Consider the following 16,964-nt stretch of genomic DNA (forward strand, 5'->3'; position numbering starts at 1 on the left):
CCCGGGCCTCCACTGATAAAGGGTACTAGCTCAGTTGGACTATCCAGTCAAGAAATGTCAAATAAATAAAATAAATAAATAAATTTGCAGATGTTCACAAGGAGAAACAGTATAGATGCAGCTGTGTGCATCCATTGCTGTTAACAGGAGCTCAGTTATGGATAATTTTCCTTGTTACCGACTGGGGCTCTACTGCATTTAGCCACTGGCATATGATAACACAAGAGGATTTGAACTCCTGTTCAATATCGTAAAGCCTCTTTTTAATGCTACAATAGGTGCAGATGGTCAGAAGGAGAAATACTGTAGTGGTGGTTGTGTGTATTCATTGATATTACCATAACTAAGCCATGAAAATTTTCACTATCATTGATTGCTCTGCTCATCACTTTCTGCTATATGTCCGCATCAATGCAAAGAGGCTTTCATCTCTTGTTCAGTGATTTGATGTGTCTGTTCAATACTATGGCAGCTGCAAACATTACAATTATAAGAACTCGGTCACGAATGTACTTCATGGCAGTTATAGCCTTTTCCTTGCAGTTGCACCCTTATGTACACTTCTTTAGTCTATCTATAAAACACTAAAAAAAAATTTCTGCCATATTTATTAATGATGCTTTTAGGCAAAGACCACATTGAATGCTAACAGAAAGCAGATGTCACTTTAATTCTTGTCAGCATATGTAAATGTAAATACCTATTTTTGTTAGTAATATAACTATATTCTAACCACTTTAAGACAAGCTAACACTTTATGAAAGTTAATGGTAAGTATAACAATACATCCACTGCATTGGTCAGACTTAAAAATGTTTATCTTCGTTAAGTAACAATTCTAATATATCTAATTAACTAAAGTTGGCCATTTTGGACAATCATACAAGCAATTATAACCATGTTTATATTGTTTAATATAACCACGTTTACATGTTATTCCACTTCTGCTTTGAAATACAAACTGTACTCTTTACCCATTGTGTGTGGTCTGAATTAAGCTATGCAGGTACATGCAATGATTTCTTCATGCCACATGCATTGTGGCCCACTTGGCTAGTATCCCATGCCCCATCATCAGCCACTCCACCCTCATCTTAATTTCTACCTCCTGGGCCATACCCCCTTTATCAACCTTCTACCTACATGGGCCAAGTTAAACAACTTACTTTCCACACTATATTTGTCACAGCTCCCACATATTTTTCACTCCATCCCTTTACTCCAATACTCCAAATTCCCAAACTTTAGTTGTATTTAAATGTGAACCATGTGTACTATACCAGCACTGAATGGTAAACTCCAGTCATGATCATAGTATAACTGTTAGCACAACAACCTTCTTCCATAATTTTAGTAATGGTAAATAAAAATCATCCTTTTATTCAATAACTCTATGTGCAAGCTATAAAATAAATGCTGGTGAATACCAACAAGATTTAAGATTATTAGTTAATTCTGCTATTTTATGTTAAACATCTGCACCATTTACCATTTGATTTCTGCTTCCAATACATTATTTTTTTACTACCTTATTTTTTGCATACGGGGGTCATGTTTCTATAATGAAGACACTAATTATTATTATAAAACATTTGTATTTTCACCCCTTCTTCTTCTTCTTTATACAAGAAAATGTCTAAGAACTCTAGCCTTAAAGTATCTATCATGTAGAAAAATTGTAAAACTTTACCATCAGCTTTTCTCTCAAATAGAACCCCAATGAAGTGGAAGCCACCTTGCAGGACAAAAACACAGAAATGGAAGGCCCGTTAATAAAACTAGAGTTTTAATAGTTGAACATTTTAAAAACAGAAGTTAAGCACGGTGCAATCACCATTCATGTGCTTTCATCCTTGAAAGAGTGGGACTTCATCAGAACAACCCCCCCTGAATCTACTTCAACACTTTAAATAATAAAAGTAATAACAGTCTCATGTCAAAAATGCACCTATTAGATGTAAGTAATATTTAATTAATTAACAAACTCCTCCAATAAAAGATAAGGAAGCCTAATATGGGAGGAGTAGTCATTATCTTTGACACTATTGATTACTTTGATCAGATATTTGACTTACTTCAGAACAGTAAAAATTACACTGTAGTGTCAAGGAGCAAAACAAATATTGTTTATAGGAAGATAGACCAATCCATGGAGGACTGTCCTTTACAAGGGGGAATTTCTAAAGCAACATATGACTTTTTGATTAACAAATCTCCCTTTATACCCTCAATTTTTGGGTAGACCTAAGGTCCATAAAGATATTTATAGACCCTCTTTGCGACTTGTAGTATCTGCACCAGGTTCTAAGACCTGTTCTCTTTATAAAACAAATCATCCATATCCTAAGAGATTTGTGGGATCTTTTAAAATGGATCACACAGGAAATTTGGAATGACAGTTTTTATTTTGTTATGACTGATGTGGTAGATTTATTTACCTGTATTCCTAACGATGAAGATTTAAACCTGTTTAATGATGCATTGAATGAAGTAAAACATTTAGAAAACCTTGATATTTCTTTTTTAATGGACGTGGTGGGCTCGGTATTGCAAAATAATTTTATCGTTTTTTTTTTAAGGCAAAACCTATAAACAATTAAAAGGGGTAGCAATAGGGCCCCCATGTGCCCTGTATTATGCCAATTTAGTTATGTGGTCTTATGAGGTTAAAATTTTGTTTCCTTTGAAATTTTACTACCACCTGTCCCTCTGTGTCTACTATTAAAGAAAACTTATCAAATATTTTTGGTTCTAAAATCTCAGAACATTTGCCATTTTTTAGTTTTTTTTTTTTTTTTTTTTTTTTTTTGCAGGACACAACTGCCCTAAGAGGGACTACCCCTCACAAAGATGGACAGGTGGTAACCCTAGACTGCTGCATTTTGCAGCCAAAATGGTCCATAACTGCTGCACTTAAAAGTATTGAGTTACAGAGGGTAGGGGTAGCAGCACTTTTAACAGTCTGATTGTAAGTGGGAAGAATGTTATATTTGCTAAGTTGTTAACACTGTTTAGCCAGCAGCAGCATGCACTGTTTTCCCAGTTGTTTCAGCTGCATCCAGAGCCATCCAAGCTAAAATAAGAATATTTTCTTGGTTAATTGCTCTTGTACGTGCTTTATACTGTGATCACTACTGCTTTTGAGCATCATTTCTAACAACTTGATTGTAAATGGGAAGAGCATCATATTTGCTGGGTTGTTGCTCAGACAGCAACAGCAGGCAACTCTTTTCCTCAGAGTTCACTTACAGAGAACTCTGAAATGCTTTTGCAGTGTTTTAGCTGCATCCAGTGCCATCCAAGATAGGGTAAGAATATTTTCTTGATTAATTGCACTTGTACTTGCTTTATATAGTGATCTCTACTGCTTTTGGGCATTTTTAAAGCATTTATTTAATTTTGTGGCAAAAATAGTATTTTTTTTCATTGTTGGCTTTTCTAGTTTGTTATATATAATTTATGTAACAGTTATTTTGTATCTCAAACACCTAAATGTTATATGAAATAGTGTAAGCAAATCAAATGCTACAAGAATAAGCTTTTATTTTGGAAAAACAGTGAAGCTCAGTCCTTTGCACTGGCCATGAGCATGTTTTCTCTTACAAAATCTCTTGTTTCAATGTCCCATTTTGGGCATTGGAAAAGGTGGCAACTCTACAACAGCTAATTTGCTGCTATGGTCTTTCCTGATTGGCTAGCTTTTTGAGCTGACTTCAGCTATCTAATCAGAATGAGGGTCATGGCTGCAAATGTAACTGAGATTATATTTTCAGTCGGTGCTTCAAAATGAAAGAATGACTTGGTTAGGAGTGGAGAGGAAGCTGATCTTATTATTCGTATTTACTACAATCAAATGTCTTCTTTTTTGCAAAATGAGGCACCAAGTACCTGTCAATGCTGACCTGCAATTTAAAATGATGGATTCTTAAGTAAATATTTAAGTAATGTTGATATGTTATTATAATCACAAGCTTTAGACTCTACATAGGAGTTTACAAGGACAGATCTGAAACAAAATGTTCTGACTTTAATAATTTATTTATTTTGTTTTACATTTGTTGACCGGGATAGTCCGACTGGATATATGTCCATTTTCAGCGGAGGCCTGGGGAGAAAAGCTCCACATACCAAAAAAGAGACAGTAGATACATCACTGATAAACTCAGGCAGACATGTTTAGAAAAATATAGACAAAGAATACAGGCAGGTATCAATATACACAATGTGCAGAGTTACATCAGACTGGCAAAGACGTATCAGAAAATGTGAACATAAAATACAATCAGATCTCATAATTCACAATGCTTAGACATTCAAATGCTATGAGGATAGATACTTGGCTAAACAGCAGGTTGGGTAGCAAGACATGTATTAGTAAAGTTGTTAGTCAGGTTTAGAGCAAGAGCACAGCCAATGAGATGTGAGGTATTTTTTGTGCTCTCTTTTAAATAGGGGTAGTGAAGTTTCCTTGGTAATGGTAGTAGGGAGTAGATTCCAGATTTTACCAGTTGAGTTGGCAAATAAAGCATTGCCTGCAGAGTTGTTGGATTTTTGGATCATTATCTTTAGTTTATCAGCTGAGTGTAATGGCCTAGGGGCACTATGAGGGGTGAGAATATTTTTGAGGGCAGGGGTGTTATCAGGTTGATGGAGTATTTTATGCACTACTATAAGCTGGTTGAACTGTAGAAGGGTAGGATACTTTAGCCATCCCAGTGCTTTGAGGTTCTGTCAATGGTGGGTCCTAAAAGCCATGCTTGTAGCAAATCTGTTTATATGATTGTAACATCCTGATAATTTGTTGAGATCTGTTTTGGATAGGTTGGTGAGTACAGGGGAGGCATATATAAGAGTAGAGAGGAGGTGTGATCTTGCAATAGCTACCCTAGCTAGGGTGGTGAGGAAAGGTTTGGCTCTGTACAGGGAGCCAAGTTTTTTGTTGATGGACTTAACAGTGTGATTGATATGTTTATCAAATTTAAGGTTGTCGTCTATTATTACACCTAGAAGCTTTGTATGGTCATCAGGGGAGATAATGGTATCATTGCTAGATTTGATGTTGGAGGAAGGAGGAGGAATTCTACAGTTAGGAGAGAAAAGTAGTAGCTTGGTTTTGTTAGGATTTAGAAGCAGGCGGCGATTAGCTAGCCATGTTTCTACCATGCTGAAAGTGGTCTGGGTGAGGGTTAGAAGTTGTGTAGGAGAGGAGGAGGAGCATATTAGCACTGAATCATCTGCATATTGGATGCAGGTGGCTCCTGGGATGGTGGTGTGCAGATCATTGATAAGGATAGAGAAAAGAAGGGGACCTAGTATGGACCCTTGTGGGAAACCTATGGTTAGAGGAAGTTGGGATGACAGCTTGCTCTACCATAAGACAGCCTGCTGTCTACCGTTTAGGTAGAAGTGAAACCATTGTATTGCGTGTTGGTCTAAATCGATCGTTTGTAAGGTATTGAGCAGTAGCTGATGGTTGACCATATTGAAAGCTTTTGAGAGATCTAGGAAGAGTGCTGAAGATAGTTTGTTGCTGGTACGATTAAGATTGATGACAGAAAAAGATAGAAGAGCCGTGGTGGTACTGTGGAATGGCCTAAAGCCATGCTAAGAGTCGGCGAGCTTTCCGTTTTGAATAAGAAAGTGCATGATTTGTTTGTGTATGCATCTTTCCATGCTTTTAGCTAATAGTGAAAGAATGGCTATAGGTCTAAAGTTAGATAATTCTGTGGAACTTCCTCCTTTATGGAGAGGCATAACGTAATATTTTCCATATTGCTGGGATGGATCCTTCTGAGATGGATCTGTTGATCAGAATATAAATGGGAAGTGCTATGGCATCAGCTGCTTTTTGAAGATATTCAGCTGGGAGGTGATTGGCAGCTAGTGTAGTAGGCTTTAGCTATTTGAGTAAGGTCCAGATCAGGTTGGTAGGTATGGTTTGAAAGGTAAAGGTGGGTTGGGTGCTGGGTGGATCAGGGCTAGATGTGTCAGAGCTGATGTTTGTGTCCGTTGGAGTGAGATGGGTAGCTAGAGACTGGATAGTTTCAGTAAAGAAGGAGTTGAAGCAATTTCAACAGGGGATTTATCAAGGGCGGCTGATGGGGTAGGAGTGGTGGAATGGCTTGGGTGGAGAAGATTGTTAATACCAGCCCAGAACTTTTGAAGTTTTAGCTGATATTTTTGTTGTAGGAGGGTGTAGTGATTTTTTTTTTGTCTAGAATGACAGATTTTTTTGGTCTGGTTCCTTAGCTGCCGGTATCATACTTGGTCGATAGGGGCTTTGGTAACATGCCACCTGGCCCAGGCATTGTTTCTTAGTTTAATTTTGTTTTTTTGTTTCTTTAGATAGCCACGGTGCAACTGCAGCTTTTACACAGATGGTATGTGTAGGAGCATGGTGGTTCTGGATAGCCAGAAATTTGGTATTGAAGTACTCAACTGCTTCTTGTAATGGGAGTCATTTCAAGACATTCCAATTACATGCTTTGAGTTCTTTTTGGAAGTTGCCAAGGTTAAAGTTCCTGATGCTTTTTATAGTTTTGTAGGTGGGGTGGTTGGGAATGTCGGCTTTGAGCCTAATAATATAGGTAAGGCAGTGATAATTTAGATTATCAGGTAATATACCTGACTTGTACTTTTGGAGGTGGCTGTTAGTAAGTATCCAATCGAGGATGCTATCTTTGACTCTATTTTTGCTAAATCTGGTGGGGGTGGCAATGATCTGAGTAAACCCATGGAGGTTTAAATAGGTGGTGGGTGTTTCAGAGGAACAGGTGTTCCAATCAATATTAAAGCCCCCCAAGACAATGGTTTCCTGGGGATAGTTAGAAGCTAGCCAATGTAATATATTTTTTAGAGTATTATCATTCTTGCTCGGTGGAATATAAATATAGACAATGTATCTGCATTTATTTTTGTTTATTGTTAGTTTGGTGATGAGAATGTCTGCATTGCCAAACTGGGGTGACTGTTGGGTGTCAGTTCTTATTGTTAGGGTAGACTTGTATAGTACAACTACTCCGCCACCTTTCCTGGAGATCCGGTTCAGTCTAAGGATGTTGTACTGTGGGGAGGGGTTATTTTGTTATCTTTGGTTATTGGTTTTAGCCAGATTTCTGTGAGGCAGAGGATATCAGGGGAGTGAACATCTAAGATTCCATGTAGGCTATGGATCTTGCTGTTTAGGCTCCTGATGTTGAGATGACAGACCAGAAATGAGTTTGGAAGGCTATCAATCTAGGTAGTACACATTGGGTTGTTAGATGGTGTGCTTGGGTCTACTGTTGTGGATAGGCCAGGGTTGGGATTGATGTCTCCATCCTTCATAAGATTAATTTTTAAGTTGCTTATGAGTCTTAAAAATTTGTTTATGATTTTTTTTCGTAGCTTTTGGTTTTTAAGCTAATGTAGCAGTATTTAGTTGGGTAATGGTAACTGGGGAGTGAGGAATTAAGAGAGGGGGGTGGTCATGTGGTGGATAAACTTATTAAATGCTGGGTTGGTGTCTGAGAGTTTGGGTATTGGATTTCAAGATGCTGTACATATTCATAGGAGCTTAGATGATAAGGAATGAATAGCAGAGGTACTAGGAGTAGCAGCATTAGTGTTTTAGCTGTAGTCATAGTAAATTACTAGGTTAGGGTCTGTATTGAGTGTATGTGCTGGATAAAAGATTAGAGAGAATAGAATAGCTATGGGTGGGTTAATATGGATAGTGGGATGGATAGAGGGTGTATTATTGTGCTAGGAGTTTGCTGGGTTCTTAGGAGCACGTGTAGTTGGTTAGCTAATTAAGGGGGTGTGCCAGTGGTACTATAAACTTAGTACTACTGGGGGCGGGTGGGATATGGGGGCAGGGTGGGGTGCAGAGTGAGCGAAGTGAGTGGAGCAGGGCTAAACCAGTAAAGCAGATGCCTAGAGGCAGCATGTGCAGGTATGAGTTACAAGCACATTTTTTTTATTCTTTTTATATGCCCAATACTCTGTTCCTAGGCCCTACTGTTAAAAACTACACATTTCCCTGTCTGCTTCTCAGTTTACAATGCAGAGAGCCCGTTTTCCAATTCCCCTTTGTAGCACACTTTTTTCACTTAGTTTATTGAGAAATGCACTGTTTGGAGGTGCAGAGCACATTACGCTCATCTGTTGAACAGTATAAAGCACGGTGTTTTTACCTTAATTGGGGAAGAAAGAAGGCTACAGGAAAGTCTAACCCTTCCAACTTCAACAACTTCAAGTGTACTATTGTATATTTTTATATTTCCACTATTTGCACCTACTATCATGGGAGAACACTGTCAGGAGGTTGGTTGTCATCACCCTGCTAGGACTTTGTGGCACAAACTTTAATAAGTGGTGTCCTCACCCCTTTCGGCCTTGTACCCTCTTGGGTTCTTATATTGTTCAGATGTCCTGCTGATTGATTTCTCTCATCTAGAATTCTAATTAGTTGTTTACAGTATCTGACATTGATCTTCATATAGGGTTTATAGTTTTAATATGAATGCAGTGATCAGATGAAGTTCTGACGTGGAGGAAAAACTCAAGAAACATTTGCAACTTGGATGTTTTGATTCATGCAATAAATGGATCTTAAAGAACAGGATAATGGTGAGCAATCAGAGCCTATTTTCATATATATAAATATATTCACACATATATGGTTGGCATGCACTTTATAAATGAGAACCATTTATGTGACATCTGGCATGGCTTATTTTATTTTTGAATGCACAAATTATGGAGCACTCTTATAGATGACTTAGCTCAGTGAAGGCTTCATGATTTTTGTAACTGTGCAACAGTGGAATTGGTACATAGAAGTTAGAAGATGTAGGGCAAAACCCCCATGTTGGGAGGGTGTGGGACAGAGTTCCCCACATAAATGCTGTTTCTGTATTGTTTTACTTTGAATGGCATGTGTGTGGGTGAATTTTGTGGCTTTGATTGTGAGTTGTCAAGAAACTACCAACTTGCTTAGGCGAGGAGAATGCTTTTATGCAAGTGTGTGTGTGTGTGTGTGTGTGTGTGTGTGTGTGTGTGTGTGTGTGTGTGTGTCTGTGTGTATATACACATTTCTGCATGAGAATGTGATAGCTTTAATTGGGTATTAGTTGTAGTGTGCACTGTTTGTATGCAGTTGATTTTATTTCATTTGTGTGTGTGGGCGAATGTGTGTATTTGATCTTTTCCAATTGCTTGTTTGTTGGTGAGTGGTGTCTGCGATGAATAGTGGTATACACACACACACACACACATACGCACACACACACACACACACACACACACACACACACAAAACCAGTTGTGTTACATTCCAGCTGTCTCTTACACTGACTTAACAGTAAATGCCATCCACAGAGTTTACTAGACAAGTAATGAGCTGAAGTGTATTTATAGACCTTTCCTTTGTTTCACACACATACACTGTACATACATCTATGAACAATTCAGAATTGTCATTCCACCTACTGTGTATGAGATGGAACCAGAGTATTTGGAGCAAACCCACGTGAACATAGGAAGGCCGTGCAGTCTCTGCAGAGAAGGAACCAATCCAGGGAATCACTTGTAATGTGCCAATGCTAGTCCCTGTAATACTGCGCCACCTATGTATATGTAAACTAAAAAAGAACTACATGCCATGTGATATTGCTTCCCTACACTTCACCAGACATTGACTCCACAAGGATCCGTTTGCCAAGTTTAACTTTTCTGATAATGAACTCACCATTACTATTTTCTGTAGGAAATCACTACTGTCTGTGTGCACCACAAGCGATTTCCTCTTTTTACGAGATTCCTCTTTTTTTGTGTTTGTCCAACTACTGAGTTGGTAAATATAATTTCTGGGCCTGCAAAAAACATTTACATTTTACTTTGTTCAGTGGGTTAAATCCAAAGTGGTTTAACTCAGGAAGCAAAGTTCTCTGTGAGTTAATTATGGGGATTAAAAGGTGAAGCTATGTGGTACATCTTGTAGCAATTTTAGTATAAATTTGTATCTCATAGAGGCTAGGAACTCAGCCCTAGTGCCTCTGTTACTTATTTATTATCCTGACAAATAACCATACATCTTTTGAGTCACAGCATACTGGTTTTAAATACTACTCACAGCAAGAGCAGTCTTTACCAAGTTCTCAAACTTTTTGATGCAAGTAACTGTACTGGGCTTTTTATCTGGCATCTGGTTACTGCAGAGGATTAAGGTTCTGAACTGCTAATGAGCTGCTTCCTATATGCAAGGTACAGGGTTTGATTTCTTCCACCTCCATTTGCCTACTGGTGACTCTGAGCAAGTAACTTTAACAGACAGGACTCCCGGGTCACTTCTGAAAAGGGACACTAACACTTGTGTGCAGTGGGTTTACCCGGGTAACAAATGTCTAAAAATAGTAGCTTCTGATTTCCTTTTGTAATCCATCCTGTAATATAGTGGCATCCCACATATGTTGGTCTTGCAGCCAGTTCTGTTTGTGACTTACTTTGCCATGCATAGGAAAAACTATTTATTTATTCATTTATATGGTGCTCCTTTCTTAACTTAAGCTCTGTAGACAAAGGTTACACTGAAATATACAATACAGTAAAATTACACACTGCAGCAGAAAATAACATATGATATGAATTAATCTTTTAAAGCAGATTTGGTGTCCTGTGATGTAGCAGTGAGTTCCAGTACAGTGAAACATATGATACACGACAGAAGAACAGTACGTTATGAGATTTAGACAGCAGCAGCACCATTTTGTGGAAAACATAAGGGATACTCCAGTGCACATTAAGCTAAAGTTATTAGTTAAACTGTAGAAACTAAAACGGTGTAAGGTGCATGTTGTCACAGATAATTTAGTTTACCTACAGTATGATATATAGAAAATAGTTAGCATTCAAGCTATAGGAAAATACAACAGTGTGATATCAAGTTAGACTATTGTAGGATTCCCCAAGGATTCTTCAAGTGCAGATAACTAATGGTTGCACTAAGGGGTGCACCATAAATGTTCAATGTATACATTATGCAAGATCTGTTGCTGTTTGCATGTAAAGATATGTATATAAGAAGGTGTAGACTGAGTTTTCATTTCTGCACAGATAATTCTCAGCTCTACTTCTCTGTGGAACATGATACGGAGATTTATTTTCGAAGACCGGATAGTTGTCTTCTTGAGAACAATGCCTGCCTGGATGCCTCTCAGTGATTTGGAAGATGAACCCAGATGAGAATAAGGTATAGATTGTGGGCCATTAGCAATTTCTTTTTTTTATTGCTCAACAATCTTTTCCAGCTATTTGCCCGAGCTATGAAGTTATCTGGGTAGTAGACAAAACTGAGAATATAGGAAAAGTATTCAGTAGCTGACTCTCTCTATTAAGACCTTTTAAAAACTGCATGTTATGTTAAAAATATATTCTAATTTTGATATTTAGCCCCAAACAGTGATCTGTCATCATTGCTGCATACTCTTGTCACCTATCAGCTACACTATAACATCTTATTGCATGGAGAGCTTACTGAAAGAGACTTCTGATGACTGTAGTTGATAAATGGTTCAGCTGCAGATTTCCCAGATGGACATTCCAGGAAGGATCATGCCACACTAACGGTACAAAAAATGTACTGATTCTAGAAGAATTGCAAAATTGTGTTCAAAATATGTGCCTTACCCTTTAAAGTTCTACATACATTAGCTAACTCCACATTATTTACCAGACATGTTGTCACTCCTCCCTCGTTAGCTAGTGATATGGTCTCTACATGCTTTTAAAGAAAAACTATTTGGACCACTGAATCACTTAAAATGTGGCCTGAGACTTCTATTTACAGGGCTTCTTAGTTTGTAGCTGCCCAGAGAATATTCTTGGATTGCTGTGGCTGAGACTGTGGATTAGGTTGCATTTTAAAATTTATCTAAAGACCTTTTATTCCAGTATGCATTTGTCACTGTTAATATCCTTTGGAAATGGAGCTGGGATTTAGTAAATTTTGTGTGTCGCTTTGGAACTGGATTGGGGGCTTAAATTCATTATATGTTGTGTTCATGCTGTTTTAAAAACATACATTTTATGTATTGCAGTATGTCTTAATAAAACATATAAAAAAGAAATCTTAACATGATGCCGTTATCAAAAGTAGGCAGTGCTAAATTGTTGGAACAACAACCAGGCACTCCACTCCCCCAATACCCACTGTGAGAAGCAGAGATGGTTGAAGAATAAACAAATAACAGAACAGAAAATGTAAACAGAGATAAAAAGAGAAGGGAAGACCAGTGCATTCCGAATTACCTGCAGGAAGCCTGCACACTGTCTAGCTAGGAACAAGGGACTAATGTGAGCAACAGAGTCAGACAGGTTCAACTAAAAGAAGAAATATACAAAAGACAGCATGACTGATGAGTGCTTTGACACTTTTTTTTTTTGTTTGTTAGTCAGGCATAGGGCAGGATAGCCTTCACCAAACAGAGTGCAGCTAGGATAAAATAATATAAAAAGGGATTCTATAGTGAGTAAAACTATTCAGCATATTATATAAAAACTGCATGGCCATTGTGGAAAAAGATTAATTAAAAAGGGCAGTGTTTACAGGTCTAAAATGTCACTGACACCAGTGCATGAATGCACTTTAGACAAGTTACTGCCTTTCCGGTGTGTGTGGTTATGAGAGTTATATAAAGAAGTAAAGAGAGTAGGTCAAGCGTGAAGATAATAATGTGTGTGTGTGTGTGTGTGTGTGTGTGTGTGTGTGTGTGTGTGTGTGTGTGTGTGTGTGTGTGTGTGTGTGTGTTTGTCACATGGAGAGATGGGGATTCCCAAATTTTGTATTCAGTGAATTAAATAAAATTAAAAATGTAAACCAGTGATCCCTAGTCCCTATAGAAAAAGTCTCACTTTGCATGTCATATATTAAATAAAATCAGCAGAATGGAAAACATGCTAGTTACTTATGGAGTCACATGAGATGTAAGCAAGTATCATACTTGTTTTTTTGTATCATCAATGTAAGATTTGCCTTAAGAAGGTTAAAGAAAAAATAAATAGAAAAAGAAAAAAATGCTGTATGTTACTGAGGTAATATTTGTTTATGAAGTGAGTTAACTTTGCTTTATAGAAAATGAAATCAGATCTGAAAAGTCCTTGTAAAAGCTGTACTCGCTTTGCTGGCAAATAGGTTTCTGCTCAGATTATGAGACTACTGACCCAGGCTTTAGCTGCAGACCAAGAGTGTCAACATCCATCCAGAGGAGGTCAGATTGAGTAACCAGTGTCTTGATTTCCAGCTTGTGTGGGTTGGTAGTGGAAAGGTCTTCCTTGTACAGGACGATCCTCTGATAGATGCCATTTCTCTAGGCCTGCATAAAAACAGCATGAGAACAAGGGTTGTAAATGCACCGAACAGCTGATTGTCCAATTTTTCTTGCAATATATGCTCAAGAATATAGTCCAATCAGGGGAGTAAGGAATTCAGGAAAAACAGATCCACAGCTAGAGTGCAAGTACCTGGTCATTGGCTCTGATCTATAAACAGTCAGCACATACAATGGTAATTCTATAAGGAATTCTTCCTAGAAAGGGGATACACATACATTGGGTGAGTCCATACTAAAGGTCAGTGAGCAGGAAAATAAAAGGGACATTGGGGGAGAGCTTACATATTTAGTAGTGGTTTATATAAAAAGTCCTTGTGAGAATAGGTATACTATGGAATGCAGTCAACCTTGCAAGTGCACTGGCTTTAACTACATATGCAAGTCTTAGTCAGTTTCTCACTTTTCCAATATGTGTAGTTATGAGGACTGTATAATGAAGCAAAAACAGAAAAGAGAAGAAAATAGATTAAGTTACTGCAAAACATGTTGGGATTATATGAAAATGTATCTTCTAATAAGATGGAATACTACAAGGATAAACACTCAGAAGGTAAGGATAGCCCCTCCTACCTAATCTACCACAAATATTTACAAAGTTAACATAGTTTGGACAGAATTCACATATTTCAGCTTGTAACTGCTATAACAACAGACTATGGGTGCTGTTAACCTCTATGATGGAAAGGCAGATTAGAAGCTCTGGGGGATCTGTGCCAGTCATCCAGAAAAATAGTAAGAATGACAAGAGCGCAGACAATTTTGGAGATCACTGATGTAATTTGCATAATGTTCTGAGGCTGAACATAAGGCCACCACAAAATGAGAGTATAACATATGACAACGTGGCTTAGAAGGCAGTAAGGCATACTGTTTTGTGAGTTTCTTACAGATAACATTAGTACTGGTCTGTAGCAGTAGTTATGTGGTTGCAGGAATAAATAAACCGAGAAAGCAAAATATGCCAAGATAGGTATAGTTGGAAGCTGCATTAAGCTAAACAAAAATATGGAATGACATATAATAATAATTGGAACTATGCCACCAGTGGAAAAATAGCCTGTGAAGCCAGTGGCTATGGTATACCTTGCCAGCAGTGTGTGTCAGAGTTGTCTGCTCAGTGCCTTTATACAGAAATGGATAAAGCAGGGCTGGCAAAGATGATAGCAAGAAGAGTGTTGTCCAACATCACATACCTCTGTGCATGAATGCAAAAGCAAGACCAAAACCCTGTACTGATACTTCATGCAAAAGCAAGACCAAAACCCTGTACTGATACTTCATTCCACATGGCATGTTATCAAGTAGTCATGCTGTTTTTACACTTATCAGAAATTAATTATTGCAAGAACAAAAAGGCAGTGGGTTGACAATGTCTACATTGGTGAGAAAAATGACTACATGCCATTTTTCTGTATGTAGGAAAGGTCATGATAAGTATTCATATGATTTTTTGTTTGTGTGTTGGTTGCAAAAATGCAATGTGATGCAGATGGTGAAGAAGTTAAAGAGTAGATGATGTGGAAGCTGGTCGGGGAAGCAGAGAAAGTGTTTTTGGCCTGGAGGATAATGGGTGAGTCTGGTCATAAGAACATTTCTTGTGGCAAAGTACACACATCTTACTATTTGTAGTTTCTTATGAATTATGAGTGGCTGGTCTCAGCTGCAATAAAGCTCAGCCCAACAACACCTAGACAAACAACAGCAAGCAGTTGTGATGCACCTCTACTAATTATATATACTAACTTTGAAATTGCACAACAGTAGGTAAAGGGCCAATTCCCCGATCATCACTGTACCATGATCATGTACTGCAGATTTTCCATTTGCTCCAATATATCGACATTTCTGCATTGATTTTTTTTTTTAGGTTTTGCCACTCTGTATTTACAACTGCAGTGATATAGTCATGCACCCAAGATGCAGCTTTGTGCGACTGAGATACCCATAAATATCTTAGGGGAGTTACAATAGTCAATGGATTTGTGACTGGAATTAAGATACAAAAACCCATCAGTCACACCAACAAAAACAAATGATGAAAATGTCATTACACGATAGTAAAATGAAGCATGATGAAAAACTCAAATGGATCTGCCAAAAACAATGTTTTATAGGGGCAAGCCATTTGCATCCCCACACACACACATACACAACATTCTATTATTGAAGCCGCGGTGGTGCAGCGGTAGCATTGTCGCCTCACAACAAGAGGTTCTCCCGTTCGATTCTTGGCTGGAGCGCCTTCTGTGTGGAGTCTGCATGTCCTCCCAGCGGTCGAGTGGCATTCAAAAGACATGTGTAAATGGGCGTGCCTTCGTTGAAGGTTGAGTGTCAGGCTGGAACCTCGGCACAGTAAAAATTGACTACCAATCATTAGTGGACCGGAGTTCAGCTGTGGCGACCCCTAACTTGGAAAAGCCGAAAGAAAACAAACACAAACTCTATTATCCCACAATTTTGGAGAGATGGCAAAGATCATCTTCAATGAAAGCCAATCCTCCATTACTAACCAGTTAAACAAAATTCGGTGGCATAGACAGTTCAGCATACTATAAAGCACTGACAGTTTCTCAAAATATGTATACAATGCATCATTTGAAGAAACTGTCAGTCTATGTCATGCATAATGCAAAAAAACTTGCAGTTTCACTGTCTTCATTTTAAAAGAGATGCTGCTGTAATCAAATACTGTTCATTTATCTCCAAGTGCAAACCATGAGGATCTCAGTGGATCTGCAGGCATTGGAGGGACACAGGTAGATGTGTTGCACTGCAAGGCACACAGAGTATCATGGTGCACACAGAATGGTTAAAGTACATGTCTATATCTACTGAGAAACAGGGCAGGGCAAGAATATATTAACAATGCTAGAGCCCACAATAAATGAGTACCAAGAATTCTTCCAATAATAGAGTAGGAGGACTTTTTGCAAATGTCTGTGGAGACAATTAGCAAGAGGTAAAGTATCTAAGTAGGATATTGCAGAAATATTTGTCACGGTGACCTTTGGCTATTTGGTTTCAAAGTCCAGATGAAAATATCTGTCCTAAATTGTCATTTTTATAGAACAACCTTTTTCCTCATGTTTTTCTATCACTGATCTGTATGATCCTACTTAGACATCTGTTCATTGAGGAACAAGGTCCATATCACCTCACTACCAGTAGATCAACTAGTTAAAACATTATGGCCATCACTGATCATTAGGTGATATTCCTCTAGCAGCTTATCCAATTCTCCATTATTAAAATCATTATCATCATCATCATCTTCATCATCCTCTAGTGCTAATAGCACTAGTGGTTTCATTACCAGAAGCAGTGGGAGGTGAACATATGCCAGAGCTCCCTGACAGACATCACCATGTATTTTGATATTTTAAAAAAGTCCCAGTGGATCCCAATTTTCAGGTACGCAATGACAAGCTTAGACTGTGGTTAAAGCTGCAGTCCCTGCAGTAAGGAGTTGTAATGTGTGATAATTCTGATAAAGCATTACCTATTCTGAAAGTCCTGTAACTATAAAATATGGTGTATTTGCAAAGCATTGCTCATACTTTTCCATCTATGATGAAAAGCTACATCGACAAGGAT

At 38.1% G+C, this 16,964-nt stretch overlaps 1 protein-coding gene across 2 annotated transcripts in view; it reads left to right on the plus strand.

Moving 5' to 3' along the window:
* The window catches only part of CD2 (CD2 molecule), a 432,951-nt gene that overhangs the window by 346,148 nt on the left and 69,839 nt on the right, over positions 1–16,964 (plus strand). The window contains exon 5 of one of the 2 annotated variants that reach the window (XM_044071520.1): positions 11,095–11,230. The exons of the other annotated variant lie outside the window; for it this stretch is intronic. Within the exon in view, the coding sequence (XP_043927455.1) occupies positions 11,095–11,201 (107 nt within the window). The 3' untranslated portion in view covers positions 11,202–11,230. The remainder of the gene's footprint in view (positions 1–11,094; positions 11,231–16,964) is intronic. 2 annotated transcript variants of the gene reach the window in all.

Source organism: Protopterus annectens, chromosome 5.part0 (assembly GCF_019279795.1).
Source record: "Protopterus annectens isolate FY-2018-M chromosome 5.part0, PAN1.0, whole genome shotgun sequence".
NCBI lineage: Eukaryota > Metazoa > Chordata > Ceratodontiformes > Protopteridae > Protopterus > Protopterus annectens.